Source organism: Populus euphratica, unplaced genomic scaffold (assembly GCF_000495115.2).
Source record: "Populus euphratica unplaced genomic scaffold, PopEup_1.0 scaffold123.1, whole genome shotgun sequence".
Lineage (NCBI taxonomy): Eukaryota > Viridiplantae > Streptophyta > Magnoliopsida > Malpighiales > Salicaceae > Populus > Populus euphratica.
In genome coordinates, this window is record NW_011499924.1 from 661,673 (window position 1) to 679,808 (window position 18,136).

Here is an 18,136-nt window from a genome sequence, read left to right on the forward strand (position 1 = left end):
CTCTCTCTCTGTGTTTCTCTCTATCTCGTGGTGCTCATCAGCTATCAATGGCACTCTCTATTTATAGCTGATGTGGGAGACAAGTTTCTTCTTTAGTCAACAATGGTGGGCAACAATTTCTTTGGTTAGGCACCCACCATGCAACCACCATTGACTTTAGCCATGTCTAACATGGCTGCCACCAACCATGTTGTGTCCACACCCAACAGAAAGGATATGCACAAGTTAACACACTGATTGAATTACATGAAAAAATCCTAATATTTTATTAATCTCAACAAAAAGAATACACAAGTTCGTTTATGTGTGTATTATGATACAATGGTTCTGCCTACTCATATAATTTGCATACTACATACTTACATACAACCTATGTAAAAACTATATACATGGAAGAATACAACAAAAACTATCCCAAAGACTAGGAACATATATCGTTGTTTTTGTCAAAAACAGTTAACTGCCAATAACTGTCCCAATTGCTGCATCTCTCAAGGTCTATCACTCAACAAACCATTTATTCTGCCAACTCACATGCTGCTAGAATAGGTGTATTTGCATGCCTTGAATTGTTTGTCATCTAAATCAAAATTTGTGTCTAACATCAACTTATATCCTGCCAAATTGTTAGACATACATTGCTACTGAATTTGCCATGCATGTTGTTATGCGTGCTAGTAATGTTTTCACTAAGCCTTGGACCATCCATTGCCTAGACTAATCGTCAGTCTCTACTATCTATTCTATCTACACTGTTGATTTCAATACTATCCTACAAGTTGTCTCTGCCCACTGTGCTGTTTCAGTGTTATTTTTGTCAGTGTACCCTGACGAAATTAACACCATTACAATACCCATGACAGTAAATTGAAAAGAGGGTTAAATATATACAATGATGATCATAAATGTTGATGATCATAAATGTTCTAACCAGTGTCATTAATCAAATAATCACATGCATATGTTTAATTCCTTCACGAATCAAATAATCATATGCATATGTTTAATTGTCCCTCTATATATTAAACTTATATCGTTTTTTCGTTATTATTCACTCTTAAAGAGATGACTTACTCTTTTTTACTCCACGTGACCTTTGATTTAGACATACAACTACAATATTAACAATGTTGCTTTGAATCTCTGCTTCACCGACAAAATTCAAATCGAGGACACTATTAAAGCTCATAACTTTTGTTTTTTTAGCTGCAACATCTCTTTTTGCTTGGCAGATCCTATCACGTTCATATGCTAACATCTATTTTTGTATAAGTTTATAAATATTTTTGTATATATGTTTTTCTTTCAATTCATTTTCTTTTGCATCAGTTTATAAATATTATATACAATCTACTCTACTTGCAAATAACATCAAACATACTTTCATAATACACTTAAATAACATAATACACTAACAAAACACCATATTTGTATTAATATACAATAATATTTAATATTGGTTGTGAAGCACGGGCACCAAAACTAATGTACACACACGTATGCATGTCAATCTTTGTTATCGTCTGACAATTTAATTACTTTTACTGAAAAAGTGCAACAAATACAACAATTTAATTAGTACTTTTATAGATGTTGAAACATGAAATGTTTGCTTTTTTTAATAAATAAAATACATGCAATAGATTGATTAAACACATGGTGAGAAAAATTACTCGTTTTTTTTTTACCTCAAACATCATATATAACCAAAGAGCGACCTGGTTACTCCAATGAGGAATTAATAACCAAATCAACATCATATATATACAACCAGTTTGGATCATGTTGTTACGAAAGGAAGTTAGTATACCGTGAATGTTATAGATATTAATTAACACTTTGGACACTCGGAAAAAACATAGAGGAAAGCAAAACTAACTTTATTACAATCACGTGTATAAAACTACATATGAATACATATATATGGACACACTGCGTGCAAGTGAGTTGGTAGCTCAGTTATCAATAGTTAAATAGTAAAGAGTTAATTAGAAAAACAAAACATCGTTGAATACTATTATTTGTATTTCTCAACTATAAATATACAATCAAATAAAAATTTTAAGTTAGAAAGCTTTTTCCCATGATTTGACTTTTAAAAATAACCGTGCACTCTGGATAGTGTCGTGTCGAGGAATGTGTATCCATAATATAAAAAAACATATGAACACACTATGTCCATATTCCATGCAATCTTATACTATAACTAGTTATTAAACCTCCGGTTGTTTTAGGTCATTGAGTAGCTCATATTACAAGTAAAAACCTTAAACACAATGTCTTTTTACTCTTTTTTTTTTTTTTTCCATGTAGCCTATTGTAGCAATAATAGACATGGTTTATTATAAACAGAACTGTTCAAGAAACAAAGTTTTTTTGCTATTTTTTTTTTAATTTCATCCTCTTAAATGATCATTTATGTGTTAATGTCTACTTATTTTTATCAACTTTGATGTACACTCAATGTCTTAACAAATTATGAACTCATATTAAAAAATAATTTTACAAGAAAGAATTTAAATACTTCTTTTTACACACTTTGACGTATACACAATGTCTTTAAAAATTATGAAATCAAATTAAAGAATAATTTTACGATAATAATTTAAAATGATACTTCTTTTTATATACTTTCATGTATACACATGGTATAGTTAAAAATTATGAAGTCAAATTAAAAAATAATTTTACAAGATAAAATTTAAAATGATTGATTGTTAAAAAAAAAAACAAGGTTCAAAATAAACCTAAAAAAAAACACATAGCCCACTGTTAAATTATGTGGACAAATTTAGTTTGATCCATAAAGTTTTAGTTTAAGCATTTTTTGATCCCTATTATTTCTTAATTTTATATTTTGATTCTACATTTCATTTTTATCATGTTTTACCCCCACAATGTTGTTTAAAAGGAGAGAGACATTGAAAGAATAGAAAAGAAGAGAAAGGGGTTGGTAAATAATATTTTGATAAAGAAGGATCAATTGGTTCGTCTTTCAAGAATGAAGCTTTATGAAAGTGGTTCGAAGGTTTCATCTTATTAGAAAAAATAGATTGAAGCTCAAGTTTTATTATTCAATCTTTTTGTTTTTTGTTTTTTGGTTTTTGATCAATATGATGAGTTTTTAAGTTAAAATAAATTTACATATGTTAATAGGTTTTTTTTTTTAAATTCAAGAATCTAATTCCTGAGTTTTCAACCATCAAGGTAAATAGGTTAATAGGTTTTTTTATTAAAAAAATTTAAGAATCTAATTCCTGAGTTTTCAACCATCAAGTGGCTCAAATTCAAACTAGATAACAATATATCAAATTCAAACTAGATGACAATATGTCATTTGTCTAATCGAGAAATATATCATCTACTTTTAAACTAGATGACAATATATTATTTGTTTAATCGGGAAATATATCATCTACTTTCAAACTAGATGACAATATGTCATTTGTCTAATCGGGAAATATATCATTTATTTTATTAAAAAAAAAAAATTAGTTGAATGATGTGTTAAAAAAAGGACATAGGTTGTCCATCCATTTAAAAAAGAATCGGGCATTCTTGAGATTTTGTTAAGGCTAGGAGCACAAGGTCATCCTTAGAAGCCCCTTTTAATATTAACTTTTTTTCTGAAATTGTTTTTTTAATTTTGAATAAAAGATGTTTAAATAAAATAATTAAAATGATATTTAAATTATTATCTAGCTCTCCATAATTTTCAAATAAAATTATAGTTTTTTATGATAATATTAATAATTACACTGTGAATTATTTTATATGAATATAATATGCAAAAATATGCTCATAAATATTAAATGAGAATAAGATATCTATTTTGTTTTTTATTATATATATTTTAGATTAATTACTCTTTTATTTTTTATTTCTACAAGTTATTAAATCAAGGACAATATTTGCTTAAAATATAATAGTTTAATGATAAAATTGCTTAAATTGATAGTATATTCCTTGTTGTGAAAAATTAATAAACTTAATATGCATTTTTTTTCTTTGCAATCAGAAAACAAATTTAATTACGTGTGAGTGAAAAATTATAAACGGATGCATGCATGTGAAATCTATAATCTTCTCTCCAAATCTTATCAAACTTCAATTATTCTTTGTAGTAGCTAGATTTTTTAAGTATTCATCATGATATTTTTCTATCATCTATCATTGTCATGTCCTTATATTGGTAGAAGGACTAAAATCATCAGATTTGACAATTAATTTTGTAATTGGTTTCAAAATTACAACACACACATATCAAATCTATATTCTGATATATAACATATTACGTACATTTATTTTATTGTTGATTTCAAAATTAAAATACTAATCCATACCCTGAAACAGATGATGTATTCCTGAATGTCTATATATATTCTGAGGTTAATAAAAAAAATACTATGAATTCCTCTGGAAATCGCCCTAGAATTTACAAAACTTGCATCCAAGCTCCTTTGGTTTATACGATCTGTAAGAGCTAGCAATGGAAGGGTTCCCCATCTCCTACAATTTCACTCGTCTTGTTTTGCTTCTGACATGGAGCTTGATCGTTTATCTCTACTACTCTTTCTGGTGGAGGCCCGAGCTAAGGCTTAGAAAGCAAGGAATCAGAGGTCCCCCGCCTAATTTTTTACTGGGAAACATTCCAGAAATTAAGCAAGCTATAGTTCAGAATAGAAGTGAAAGTACTCCAAGCATAGAAGGCGACAGTTTTTCAGGTTTCCCAAGTTTCAAGCAGTGGTGCAAGAAATATGGTATTTTCTTGCATGATTATACAATTCTTTTGCTGTGTCACATTTCTTTTCATCTGGTGTGCATGGGTGCTCCTTTTACCATAAAATTATTTAGGGATATTAATTATTTCAACATTATGGTGTGGTTAATTACTTTTTAAAAATTGATAGGTAACACGTACATGTTTAAACTTGGGACGTTGCACTTCTTGTACGCCACTAATCCTTTCATGGTGAAGGAAATGAAACTCTTTAGATCGTTGGACCTGGGAAAACCTGCTTATCTACAGAAGGACAGGGGAGTTTTGTTAGGCAAAGGCATTATTACAACAAATGGACCGGCTTGGTCTCACCAGAGAAAGATTTTAAGCCCCCGGCTCTCTGTGGACAAGGTCGACTTAAATTGAATTTACAGCTTAATTAATTCTGAGTGTATGATGTGGGGACCTTGTGTTATGCAGGACACTTTGAACATAATTGTTGAATCTGGTAGCACTGTGATTAAATCATGGGAAAGAATATTAATGGAATCCAAGGATGGATTAGATGCAGATATCATGGTGGATGGCCACATGAGAAGCTTCACCTCCTGCATAATCTCAAAGCTTATGTTCGGGCATGATCATTGTAGAGGAATGAACGTAACTGCAAGGTGTCACACTCTTTTTAAGGCAATGGGAACAGCAACGACAATTGGGATTCCATTCTTGAGGCAAGTCCTCTCCTCTCCTCGATATCCTTGTATATACATATATGTAATTAAGCAATGGTGGGTTGCCAATTGCACTCATTTTTTTGTCCTTGAATCAGATATCTTCCTACTAAAGCAAATAGAAATGCTTGGAGATTGGCAAAGGAGATCCATTCGATGATTTTGGACATAGCCAAGGACCGCTGTGGATCTAGCACAACTAAGGACATATTGCAAGTGATCTTGGAAGGTTCCGAAAATGATGGGCCTGGTCCATCAAATGCTCATGAGTTCATAGTTGATAACTGCAAGGATATGTTGCTCGCTGCCTCTGAGGGGACTGCTATTTCTGCAATGTGGGGTTTAATGCTGTTAGCTTCAAATCCTGAATGGCAAGCTCGTGCCCGGTCCGAAGTTAAGCAAGTCTGTGGTGGTCATCTCCCGAATTTCAATATGCTTGGCAAGATGAAAGTGGTAGGTAGCTGATTGGTCCATTAAAAAGCACAGATTAGTCATTTTAACTTCAATATACACTTAATTAACTGCAGTTAAAGATGGTGATATTAGAGGTGCTGAGGCTTTACCCGCCAGTGGCGTTGGTATCAAGGCGAGCCCTGCAAGATGTGAAGCTTTGTGATATGCAGGTTCCAAAAGGTGTAAACATTTGGATATGGGCACCAGCATTGCACCGCGACCCTGACCTTTGGGGGCCTGACGCAGACAAGTTCAATCCTGAAAGGTTCATTGACGGAGTTTCAGGTGCATGCAAGTCTTCACATGCCTATATACCTTTCGGAGTTGGGGCTCGGCTGTGTCCCGGCAATAAATTAGGGATGATACAATTGAAAGTCTTGCTTGCTATGATCTTATCCAATTTCAATCTTAGCATCTCCACAAACTATCGTCACTCCCCTACGTTGGGTTTGCTTTTGGAGCCCGAGCACGGTGTTAATCTTGTCATTCAGAAGATATGAGTCCTGAGGGTAGACAGCTCAAGGATGCTTAGAATAAAATAGTAAATTAAAATGAATAAACTGGTGGCCTGAACTTGTAAAGCTTTGCCAACTAAGGCAAACAGACAAATAGCTAGAGATGAAAGCCACTTCTTCAATGTGTATCGTCCTCTAATGTACAAGATGATAATATATAATAATAAGATAAAAATGAAAACTCGAGTAACCTAAATACAAGACAACAAAACTAGTGAAACCAAACGCCAATGCACTGGTGATCATGCACTGCAAACATCTTTTTTCTTGAAAGCAATTTGAGCGATTCTGCGAATCTCAAATGCAGTAACGGTAAAAACCCCTGAAAAAACAGGAAACTTGAACTAAACTGGCAGATTTTGCCGCCTTGAGTACTTGAGGAATCCCGCCCACCCCCCTCTCTTTCTGATTTTGGTAGCCTGCCATTTTCTTATAGCAGGATGTGCAGGTGTCTGATCATCAATCCACTGGTTCCGCAGGATATATCTTAAACACTCTTACGTGATGGATATGGGTGTCATGCTCTCTTAAATTAATACGCTTATAGCCGCTGACCTCATAATCCCGTTCAAGAACCCACATAAAGTAGCTGGAACACCAGCCTTTCCCGTGATGGGAGGCTCTAAACACCAATGAAAACTTCCGAGGAAGTGAGCTAGCGTCTGAAATTGCAGTGTTCAGTATCAGGTATAGAACAAGCAGAAACAATAGAAGGGGACAGTCCCTTAACTCATCCAGGGGGTGTTCTTGAGTACACAAGAAAACTGGAGGTGCGTTAAAACCGTTTTTCTTTTCAATTTTTATTTTTCCTTTTCTTTTCTGGTTTTTCTTTTTCAATGAAAAAGTTTAAAAATATATTCAATATTTATTAAAAATGAATATAAATTTTACACCAGAAAAATAAGAAATATATCAAGATTACAACTATTTTTCATAAAAAATCAAAACCATATTTTATAACAATCACCTTAATATTTTGTATTTGAAATAATCTAATTATATATTTTTTCCATTCAAATTAAAAACTACCATGAAAAATTATATTGTTAGCTCAAAAAATATTTATATTATATTTATAATAAAAATTATATTTATGACACTAACTGAATATACAAATGTAAGAAACAATAATCTTTTTTTTTATATATATTTTTAAATGCTTGTATATAAAAAAATATTGTCTGTCTTTTCTTTATTTAGAAAAAATGAGAAACTTGTAAAGAAAAATTATGAAAAATTTTTATAATATATTTTTCAAATTTAGTATATTTCCAGTTTTTTGGATTAAAAAATATGTCATATGAATAAAAAGTTCTAGTTTTTTCTTTTTTCTGACTATAATTTTTTATAAAATTAAAGTATTATTATGTTTCTAAAAAAAAAAATCTTTAGAATTCATATGTCTAACATCTAGAGCATGGGTTCTTACGTAGGTAGATGCATGGGGCGCCCCTGTGTGCCGTACAAAATAGGAATTCCAAAAGAAACGGGAAAGAAAACAAAATCCTAATAATACAAAGCTATTGGGTTACAACTAGTTATAATTATATTATAATTAAAAACAAAAAACTAAAATGCCAGCTCATTATCTTACAGTTTATTGTGAGTTTAGTATTATGTTTTTTTTTTTTTTAATTTCATTTTTTTTTATGTTATGTTATTTATTTTTGTTAAGTGATAATATCTATTCTTTGTGTTTTTTAAGATATTAAAGTTTTCATAAGATTTTAGAGTTTAATTATTGGTCAATTTAATAAGATATGATTTTAGTTTTTAGCATTAAGATATAATTAAAAGACTAAGAACTAATATGAGAAAACAAAAAAAATACTATGATGGCCTTTCTCAAATTCGCATGATAAAGTTATATTTAGTTCTCATGTTTTTGGGTTTTTCGTATAAAATTCTATTTTATTTATTTTTAAGTCTCTAAGTAGCTTGTTTGGAAGTATAATTGTAATTGTTTTTCAAAGTAATTTTCGTGCCAAAATGCATCAAAATGATATTTTTTTTATTTTTTAAAAATTATTTTTGAGAACAGTACATCAAAACGATCCAAAACATAACCAAAAAATTCATTTTTAGAAATTATTTTTCAAATACCTTTTGTGTTGAAATGCCTCAAAATGATATTTTTTTTATTTTTTAAAAATTATTTTTAAGATCAGTGCATCAAAATAATCCAAAACATAATAAAAAAAATTCATTTTTAGTAAAAAAATTGAATTTTTTGAGAATGACCGTGTTCTCAAACAGCTTCTTTTAAGAGATAAAAGAAAAGATGTTAGAAACTAAAAAAGGATAAAAAATTCATTTCTTGTCCACAACACGACAAAAGAAAATGTTATTATTTATGTTAATGAGTTTTATTTTATGATAGGAGTTCCATTGAGTTTTTTCCCTTCATTTTGCCACGTAAAAAAAATGCAAATTAAGATTGAGTAAGAAAAATCTTTTAATTTTATTTGTATTTTTGGATTAATTTAGGTTCTTTTTATTTTTTGGAAAGTAATTTTTTTTTAAAGTAATTTTTTTAGAAAATACATTCCTGAAAAGTGAATTATTTTTTTTATATTTAGTAGCATCATAAAAAATAAGTTGGAAAATATTTTCCAGTGTTTAACTATATCATGAAAAATAAGCTGGAAAATAAATTGTTAATATTTTTTTCATATTTATTAAAATAATGAGGAAAGAATCTTACCAATTAAAAAGTTAAATGAGAATAAAATTAAAAAATATATAATTTCATAGATTATCTCAAATAAAATAAATAACAATCAAAGTAATAAATATCAAATCTAACAGATAAAAAAGTTGAAAGATAATTAAATTAAAAAAATTATAATTTCATAAATTATTTCAAATAAAATAAATAACAATAAAAAGAATGAGGATTAAATGTGATAGATAAAATATTTCAATTAAAAAAATGATAAGAAAAAAACAAATAAAAATCATAAAAATAAGAATAAAAATTAATATAAAAATCAAATTCTAAAGGGTGAATAGAAAAAAAATTTAAAACTAAATATATAGCAATCAAAAGTTTAAGAACTAAGTTTGATATAATCAGCAAATAACATGATAGTTTTAAATTTTTCACAACTTTTAAAAAGTATTTTTCACTTAAAATAAAAAGAAAATATTTTTCTGCAAACCGAGTCATTTTTTTAACTGAAAAATATTTTTTATTGACTAAATTTTTTATTGAAAAACAAACATAATTTTTTTGAAAAATAGTTAAAAAAAAATACTTTTTATGAAACAAATGGGATCTTAAAGGTATTTTGAATTGAGAAATTAATTTATTGAGATTACAAGAGTGTTTTCTAGATTTTTTAAAGTTAAAATAGGTTACAAAATATTTTTTAATTAAAAGACCTCATTTTAATTTTTTGATTATCTATTTGATAATAAAAAATTGAAAAGGCAGGCTACGCATTATTTTTTTTATTAAAAAAATAATAAGGGGTAAACCAAATAAAATATAGGAAGACTTAAATAAGATTAAAAAAAAAAAACCATAAGAAGCCCTTATGTGGTGGCCCTCTCAAGGTCTGATGACAATTTTTCACCTTAACTTTTTTAATTTTAGACTAGTTAAAAATATCTTTGGGATGCGGCAAATATTGAGTTTTAATTGAAATTAATTAAAAATAATTTGGTTTATATTTAATAAAATATTTTTCATTTTTTACTTGATTTTTGAAAAGAATATAATTTTTATTTTTATTTTATTTTTCAAGGTATCATTCTAATTTATTAATAATTTTTTTTAATACAAAGTTTATTTTTTAAAATAAAAAATATTTATTTTAAAATTATATTATTGACATGTTTAATAAACACAAATGAATACATATCATGATATTTTTTATTCAATTAGTTTGTTTATCTTTTAAGTCATATATTTTTTAGAATATAGATTTATCTTTTATTTATTTAAATAAATAAATTTAATAAACATAAATAGATAGATATCTCATTTTATTTTATAGAATATCTTGATCTTGCATAAACTTTTTAATTTATATTTTAAATTTTTTTATATAAAAAAACACATTATAACAAACTGCATACCCAATATTTTTTTTAAATAAATTATAACCCGCGAATGGCGGTTAAATGGTTAGTAACTAGCTAAACAATAGGGGAAAGGCTAGTAAGCACATTTCTTACATGTGATGGAATGTTTTAGCAATTGATTGCATTGAACATCCCAAACCCCATGTAATTTTCAATCTAAACTCTTGGTTGTCGTGGAATATTGATCGAATGGCTTAGAAGCACGTTCACACCAACCAAACCCAAACAATACATCAAGTTCCAAGGTGCAATAAAGCAATGAAGTAATAAAATTACAAATAAATTAATGGAAATTTATCTTTATACTGCATCACCTCTGTATGTTTGAATTAACAAGATATACACATGCATAACATGTACAGAGATTATTCAAAGCCAATGGTTATTCATGATAATCACACTTTGCAACCAAATGCTCTAGCTAAATCCAATCTATCCCACCAAGGATGAGATCAAGCAACAAAAATAACACACGATAGATGATCAAATTATTAAGTCAAAAGAAAACTATTGTTTATAATAGTCTTGGTGAGGGGGAGGGTATGGACCTGGATTAGTGTAAGTAGGCCGAGCAAGAGATCCAGGTTGTTGTCCATGGGCATTGTAGTATGGGCCCCGCCACCCTGGATAGGCAGGGTGACCATACTCCTGGTTTGTTGGTGGTTGCTGAACCTGTCGAGGCGGGTAAGGAGCACCTGGAGCAGGGGGCATATGATAAGGTGGCGGCTGCAGTGGTGTTGTGTAAGGGGGAGGAGGGTGAGCATAACCAGGTATTGTAGACTGCCCAGGAGGCTGAAAGTACTGTGTCTGGGGCTGAGGATGCGGATGCGGAACATTTTGAGGATCTGATGGAGGATGTGAACTGGATCTTTGAGTTTGATGGGGCTGGTTTACTGCAGGATAGCTGTATGAGCCTGCATTCTTATGGTCTTGAAAACTTAGTCCAGCCATTTGTCTTTGTACATCTTCAATCATTTCTTGACACTGGATACTTCTGGTCATCACAAAATCACTGCACTGCTGTTTGATATTGGTGATGGCATCCTGTTTCACAAATATATTTCTTGTATCAACCCTTCGGAAAGTAACCCAGCTAAACTAGTTTAAAACCCATAAAAAAATAATTCATAGTGCCTGAGACAAAGGAAAGGCATGGACATTGGATGTAAGATTTAAAAGCATACAGGAAGAAAATAAAATAATTGCAGTAGGCACTTTAAAGAAGTGAGCATGTTCTACTTGATCATAAGTTCAGGACTTCACATCCTGAACAGCACAGATATATGCAACAGAGAAGTGTTTACCTGAAGACTAACATAAAACTTCAATCCCTCGTTGATGTTCTTCTTTATTTCTCGATACTTGACTATGGCAGCCTGTATTTGCTTGTAACACTTCTCACGAGATGCTGAAACAAATTGTGAGGGAGATTTGTGTCAAAGGAGCATGCGTTTCATTTACCCAATGAATGTGAAGGTCAAGCGCAGCTCTGAAACAAGAATATGATCTCTCATTTTGAGATAAACTAGCCACCTTCAAGAAAAACATATCATCAGAAAGCCTAGGGATGGAAACTAATCAAGTATTATAAAATTAAATTCTTCATGTCATTTTCATAGAAGTGTAGAATACACACACACACACACACATTTTTATTTATTTATTTGTAACAATGGTTTGATAGAATGATCGTGTTCCAATTTCTAGAGAGAGCAAAATAAGCAACATAGTGGAATTATAAACTCTGCAGTATTTAAACAAAAAGGACATCAACATGTAGATCAAATACATGCATAATTAACATTTCCATTCAAGAAACCCATTCAGACAGTATTGAAACAACAATTATACAAGAAAAAACCTACCTTTGTAATCTTGAAGGTTAAAGACAGCAGAAAACTCTTCATTCCGAGCCTGTAAACAAGGACAGCCTATAATTTTAGGAAAAGAAATTGACTTCAGAACAAGCTAACAATTCAGAAACGAGCTTAGTAAATGATTGCTGAATTGCTTTCCACGACCATTGAAATCTAAGGTGCAAAAAGAATAATTCATCAACTAAGTTTCAATAATAACAAAATGAATTTATCTATCCATGCTGATTTAAACGGAGTCCTACCAATGTAATTGTAGAGACTCCTCTTTATTGTCAATTTTTGGGCTGCAAAAGGGACACAGCCATGGCCAGCTAATTTAGCCACCTCATTTGTTCAAATTACAACAAAATATGCTGCCCCTCAAATTGCAATCTGTATTGGCCATTATTGGCAAACCTTACAACAACTCCAGTTACAGGCTTACACAACAAAGCTTGGGCAAGATGAGTGTCGACAAAGGATATGTATTGTTGTAACCCAATTTTGGATTCACTAAGATTTTCTCGAATGTTATTTTATTTTATTATTCATAACAAAAAAAATAAAAATAAAAAGTTTAAAATATATTTTCTCGAGTCAACCGCATCTTTTGATCAAAACCGAGTCCACTGGGTCAATACATGTTAAACCATGTTGACTGGGATAAAAAATGAGTTCCGAGCTGTTTCGGGTTAAAACCGTTATTTTCGGTCAAAACCGAGTCCACCGAGTCAACACGGGTTAAACCATGTCGACCGGGATAAAAAATAAGTTTCGGGCAGTTTCAAGTCAAATCCATGTTGACTGGGATAAAAAATGAGTTTTAGGCTATTTTTGGTCAAAATTGTTATTTTTGGTCAAAAACCCAGTCCACCGAGTTGATACCCATATAAAGATTTTTTATGTTCCAATATAATTTTCAGTAATTAAAATTGATTTTTAGCGGTTGAAACGAGCTTTTTCTAATACTGATTTGAGTTTTTAATTTTACCCCTATAAATATTTATTATTATTATATATAATAAAACAAAAAAAATAATACAGTTTTGTCATAGTAGGCGAGGGATTTTTGCTAATGGTAGGCGGTGCAGCTGTAACATTGAAATTTTGCACATCACATGATTTTATGTCCCCCTTTCATTGGCTATAAATAGCCAGTGAAAATATGCCAGAGAGGAGAAGAAGAAAAAAAAGAAGAAAAAATCCGAGAAAGAGCTAACTATTTATGTTTATTATTTAGACATTATTCATATTTTTTCTACTTTTTTTTCACGCGAGTAAGATATTGATTTAAAAAAAAAAACAATTTGAAAAATACCAAAAATATCCTAACCGTTAGATCCAATAGTGTTTAAATCTGAGTTTTTGATTTAATAGGATACAATAGGGCTTACCACACTAGATTAAAACCCAAATTCATCTCAGCCTTAAAATAATCTGCCATTTGATCCTGTTGTGCCACGTCATCAGGTGTACCAAATACTCGATGCATCGCGCCACATCGGATCACAACTCAGCCCATCCGGACCCTCTGATCAACTTGCAGATCAAGTCAATCACAGTCGCAGTATCAGTTCATCCGTGATCCAACCGTTCATAGCCTTTAGAGGCATCGATGCACCATGCTCGCGTTCACACCGTAGCAACATCTTGGAGCCTCTCTCTCCTCTCGCCGGTAATTCTCTCTCTCTCATCCGATCTCCCATTTTTTGCCGTTTTAAGTCGCCAAACCACCCCAAAAAGGTGAATCGCCCCTTCTGAAGCAAAACCCCGATAGTTTTACATGTTTTTGCCGCCTCATCTGGCTAGAAAAAGGCTGCGACTGTCATCGGCCACTCGAAGCTTCAAATCGACTATGCTCCCTCATCAGCCATCAACGAAAGTCGAAACCACTGTCATCAGAATCCTCTCCCTCAGATCTACCAGAATCAACCATCTGTTGGCTGGAATCTCGCTGGGAAATTTCGCTGCCTCCAAGAGTAACCGCGCGTGAGGCACACGCGTCGTTAGTGGCATTTTCATAAATTTCTGATAAATTCAAGGATATTTCAGTCTTTTACCTATACAATGGCACTTGAGTAATTGTTTTTTGTTATTTTTGATATTTTATATAAAAAAAATTTGCATGTAAAAAAAACAAAGAAAAAAACAAAAATAAATATAAAAGAAATAACGACACGAGTCCAACACCCATCTTATCATGTCATTGTTCATGGGTTCAAAACCCGATTCTCAAGTATGGAATCGATTTCTTTCAAGACAGTGTTGGCCGAAATTGTTGGCCATCTTATTATCTTTCCATTTTCATATGACTCACAGTCAATTTATACGTTAACATTTGGTGGGAACAAATAGCCAGAAAGGGTTGTTTAAGATGTTGTTTGTCTGGATTATGAGTCATATGATTGAGGGGAAGATTTCAGGTTTGGTTGGTACCCCATGACATCTTTATTCTAAGTTGGTGAATTTTGCTGAAAAACATTTGCATGAAGTAGGAAGAACTACATGAGAATCAATGTTTCTAAGTCTAAGTAAATCTCAATTTCATTGGAGGAGTCGATATTCTTACTTCAAATCTTATCTAGCATATTGTGGTGAGTACCCATGGGTCTCGTTGATAGGAGCCCGCTGCTGTATTAGTTATTGTCCCAATATGGTTTTACGACAGTTTGGATTTGAGCAGTTTATTCCAAGAACTACCAAATTGACAATATTTTATGAAGATTTCAAGACCTCGAAGAAATTATTAGAATCAGTGAAGAAGGCATGAAAACATCCTGGTAGGGTTACTTCTGCTAAGAGTGTAGAAGGAAAAAAAACTAAAGGATATCTAATGTGGCAAAAGAAGAGAGGGAAAGGATACAAAGTTCCTCCTTTTGAAGGGTCATCCAGGTCTTTGATTCGGTTTGCTGAAGATATACACAAAGAAGTCCGCGCCTAACAAGAATCTTATAACCTAAGTTTGAATGCTGAAGTGGAAGAGTTAGGGGCTAAAAAAAAAAGTTAGCATCTAATCTAGCCATTCGAGAAAAAACTTTGGCTATCACAAAACAGGAAAAGGATGACTTGTCAGCTCAGCTATAACATCAATAACTTGAGTTCTAGCAACTATAAGAAAAATATGTTCTTCTGTCAGAAGATAAGAGGAAGCAAAATGTTAACATGAAGAGCTGGGTTAGAAGAGCATCAAAAGTTGAGGAAATGACATTAAAGTTGGAAGAGGCAAATAAATTACTTCAGGAATAGTGTCAAAATCAAGATACATTAATTGCCAATTTAGATGAGTAGGTGGACCATTTGCTTTTCATTGAGCAAACCTTATCATCAGAAAAAGAAAATGCAGAAAGAGAAGCAGAATATTGGGCTTCTGAAGTTATGTGTTATTATGTACAAGCAGATGATGCCAAGAATTATGCTTTAGAATTAAGAGACATAGCCCAACAAATAATAGATGATGAGCCAATGACTAGAAATGAATTCCATCAGTTTTTTGGGTTGATCAGAGATGGAATTAATGAGATCTCAGCATATGACGGTCCAAGGCTTTGGAAAGATTAACTTGTTATGATTCTAATATTGTAAATCAATAAAAGACAATTTCATCATCTTTTCATTATGAAAAATGTTTATTTTGATTTTGATTTATAGCATCAAATTTCTCGCTTAAATTGGTTCAAGTTCTTGTAGGTTTGGAGTCCTCAGAGAAAACTTTCTTAAGAGAATCTGATCTGGTCTGTTCCTCATCATAAGTTAAAGGAAAACCTAAAACAAATAACAAGCATGCATCTTCCATATGACATTTTGCATCCATTTGTGCATTTCATTCATTTCACTTGCATTCATTCAGGTTGAAATATAGGTCCCTCAAAAGACCATAAAATTCATTACACTCGACTACGAAGGAAGATAATGGAGAACGAAGAAAGAGCACATCTAGAGGCTCACTATCAAAAGGAGTTGGAGAGCATGAAAAATGATATTGCACGACTTACAAGTCTACTTGAGCAGACCCTAGTATCCAAGTCCGGAGAGGATATCCCTACTCAACCAACAGTTGCAACTCCATTTGTATTTATGCCAGCAACTCCTTTTGTATTCACGTCTCAAAATTTAGGGGCAAATCCCTTTTCATTTGAATAATAGTTCATTACCAATGTTCCACCAGCACAAGTGTTGATTGTAAACTTGACAACTAATGACTCACATAGGATGAGATTCTCTAAACATGTTGATTATGATAAATTGACTGCTCTGGAAGAAGGATTGAGGGCAGTCAAAGGGGCAGACTTATATGATCCCGTTTATGCTACAGAGATGTGTTTAGTCTCAAATGTAGCTGTACCCAAAGAATTTAGGGTACCAGAATTTATCAAGTATACTGGAACTGAATGCCCAGTCACTCATCTTAAATTTTATTGTAATAAGATGGCAGAAGGGGTGAATGATGAGAAACTTCTCATCTATTTCTTTCAATACAGTCTTTCTGGATCAGCGTTAAGCTGGTATACAAGGCTAGATAATACAAAGATCAGAAAGTGGAAAGATTTGGTAAAAGCTTTTGTGGAGCAGTATAGATTCAATATGGAGGTAGCCCCAGATAGGTCAAGCTTGTTAGTCATGGAGAAGGGCAACAAAGAGACTGTAAAAGAATATGCTTTGAGATGGTGTGAAAAAGCATCTCATGTGCAACCCTCTTTGTTAGAAAAAGAAATGGTCACTTTATTTTCTAACACTTTAAATCTCTTTACTTTGAACACCTAGTGGGTAGTTCAGGGGAGGGGACAATTTTTTTTTAGGAGAAGAATGATAACCTCTCTCTCTCGTCTCTTTCCACCGTTTGAAACAACACTACCATCGAGAACCACCCACCTTGCCCTTAGAACTGTCGTTTGGAAGAAGAAACAAAGAAGCAAGGTGACTGAACAAGGAGAAGACATAACACAAAAGCGGCAGAGAAGAGGAAGAGCAACCACAGCCAGCTGCAACAACACCACCAGGAACAGAGCACGTCCTCTCCACCACCACAAGCTGCCATTGTATTCCTAGTCGACAACAACACAGTTGGGAGCAGAAGGAGAAAGGGAAACAGAGGAGAAAGAGAGGAGAGAAACCAACGCCGAAACATCAGAGAAGAGGAAGAGCCGCCACAGTAACACCACCACCAAACCAGTCACCAGCATCACTGTCATCTGTCATCGCCAAATCAGACACGAGCATCACTGTCAGCTTCTCATCCCAGGTAAGTGACGATGCACAATATTAATTAACTAGCTACTGTGCAGGCTAATTAATTAACGGGTTATTGTACACATGATGATGTATTTTTAAAAACACTTAACCTAATTATTTTAAATTAAATAATGTAAAAATTAACTTAAAGTGATTTTATTAACTGAATAAGTCCTAAAAAAATATAAATCAGATTATTCATAATCAGCTTGTGATATAAATTATAAATTCTGAGTTATTTTATTATTATTATATAATAAAAATATAAATTTATTAAATTATATATATATATATATTATTGGTTAAATAAAAAAATTAATTTAAATAAATTTAATCAGGTAAATATATTATGTTATGGGAGAGATCAAATACATTAATCTATATCTATTTTTAATTTTTTTAGTTGCTATTAATAATTATTTATTTATTTATATAAATAGTTATTAATTTATCCAATTAAATACTCTTCCAAGTCTTTATTTATATTTCAAAAATATTAGGTAAAAAAGCGTCGGAAAAAATATCATATCCAATTTTTTTTTT

General features: G+C 31.6%; 2 protein-coding genes across 2 annotated transcripts; one reads left to right on the plus strand and one right to left on the minus strand.

The window, feature by feature from the left end:
• Positions 1-4,433: 4,433 nt before the first annotated feature.
• On the plus strand, positions 4,434-6,621 carry LOC105135505 (cytochrome P450 714C2-like). Its single transcript, XM_011040399.1, has 5 exons — positions 4,434-4,760; positions 4,911-5,131; positions 5,201-5,451; positions 5,550-5,904; positions 5,979-6,621. The coding sequence occupies exons 1-5, from the start codon at positions 4,490-4,492 to the stop codon at positions 6,402-6,404; spliced, it is 1,524 nt and encodes a 507-aa protein (XP_011038701.1). The 5' UTR covers positions 4,434-4,489; the 3' UTR covers positions 6,405-6,621.
• Positions 6,622-10,772: 4,151 nt separating this feature from the next.
• LOC105135546 (programmed cell death 6-interacting protein-like) lies at positions 10,773-17,560 on the minus strand. Its single transcript, XM_011040461.1, has 5 exons — positions 17,507-17,560; positions 17,234-17,392; positions 12,374-12,476; positions 11,813-11,916; positions 10,773-11,552 (listed from the first exon to the last, which is right to left on the minus strand). The coding sequence occupies exons 1-5, from the start codon at positions 17,558-17,560 to the stop codon at positions 11,016-11,018; spliced, it is 957 nt and encodes a 318-aa protein (XP_011038763.1). The 3' UTR covers positions 10,773-11,015.
• Between the last annotated feature and the right edge of the window lie 576 nt (positions 17,561-18,136).

Coding starts and splice junctions, on each gene's coding strand:
- LOC105135546 (XM_011040461.1), bottom strand. CDS start 17,560: ATGACAGATGACAGTGATGCTGGTGACTGGTTTGGTGGTGGTGTTACT. Junction 17,393..17,506: donor GTGGTGGTGTTACTGTGGCG/GCTCTTCCTCTT, acceptor ATACAATGGCAG/CTTGTGGTGGTGGAGAGGAC. Junction 11,917..12,373: donor TAACCTTCAAGATTACAAAG/GTAGGTTTTTTC, acceptor AATTTGTTTCAG/CATCTCGTGAGAAGTGTTAC.
- LOC105135505 (XM_011040399.1), top strand. CDS start 4,490: ATGGAAGGGTTCCCCATCTCCTACAATTTCACTCGTCTTGTTTTGCTT. Junction 5,132..5,200: donor CCCGGCTCTCTGTGGACAAG/GTCGACTTAAAT, acceptor TGTGTTATGCAG/GACACTTTGAACATAATTGT. Junction 5,452..5,549: donor ATTGGGATTCCATTCTTGAG/GCAAGTCCTCTC, acceptor TCCTTGAATCAG/ATATCTTCCTACTAAAGCAA.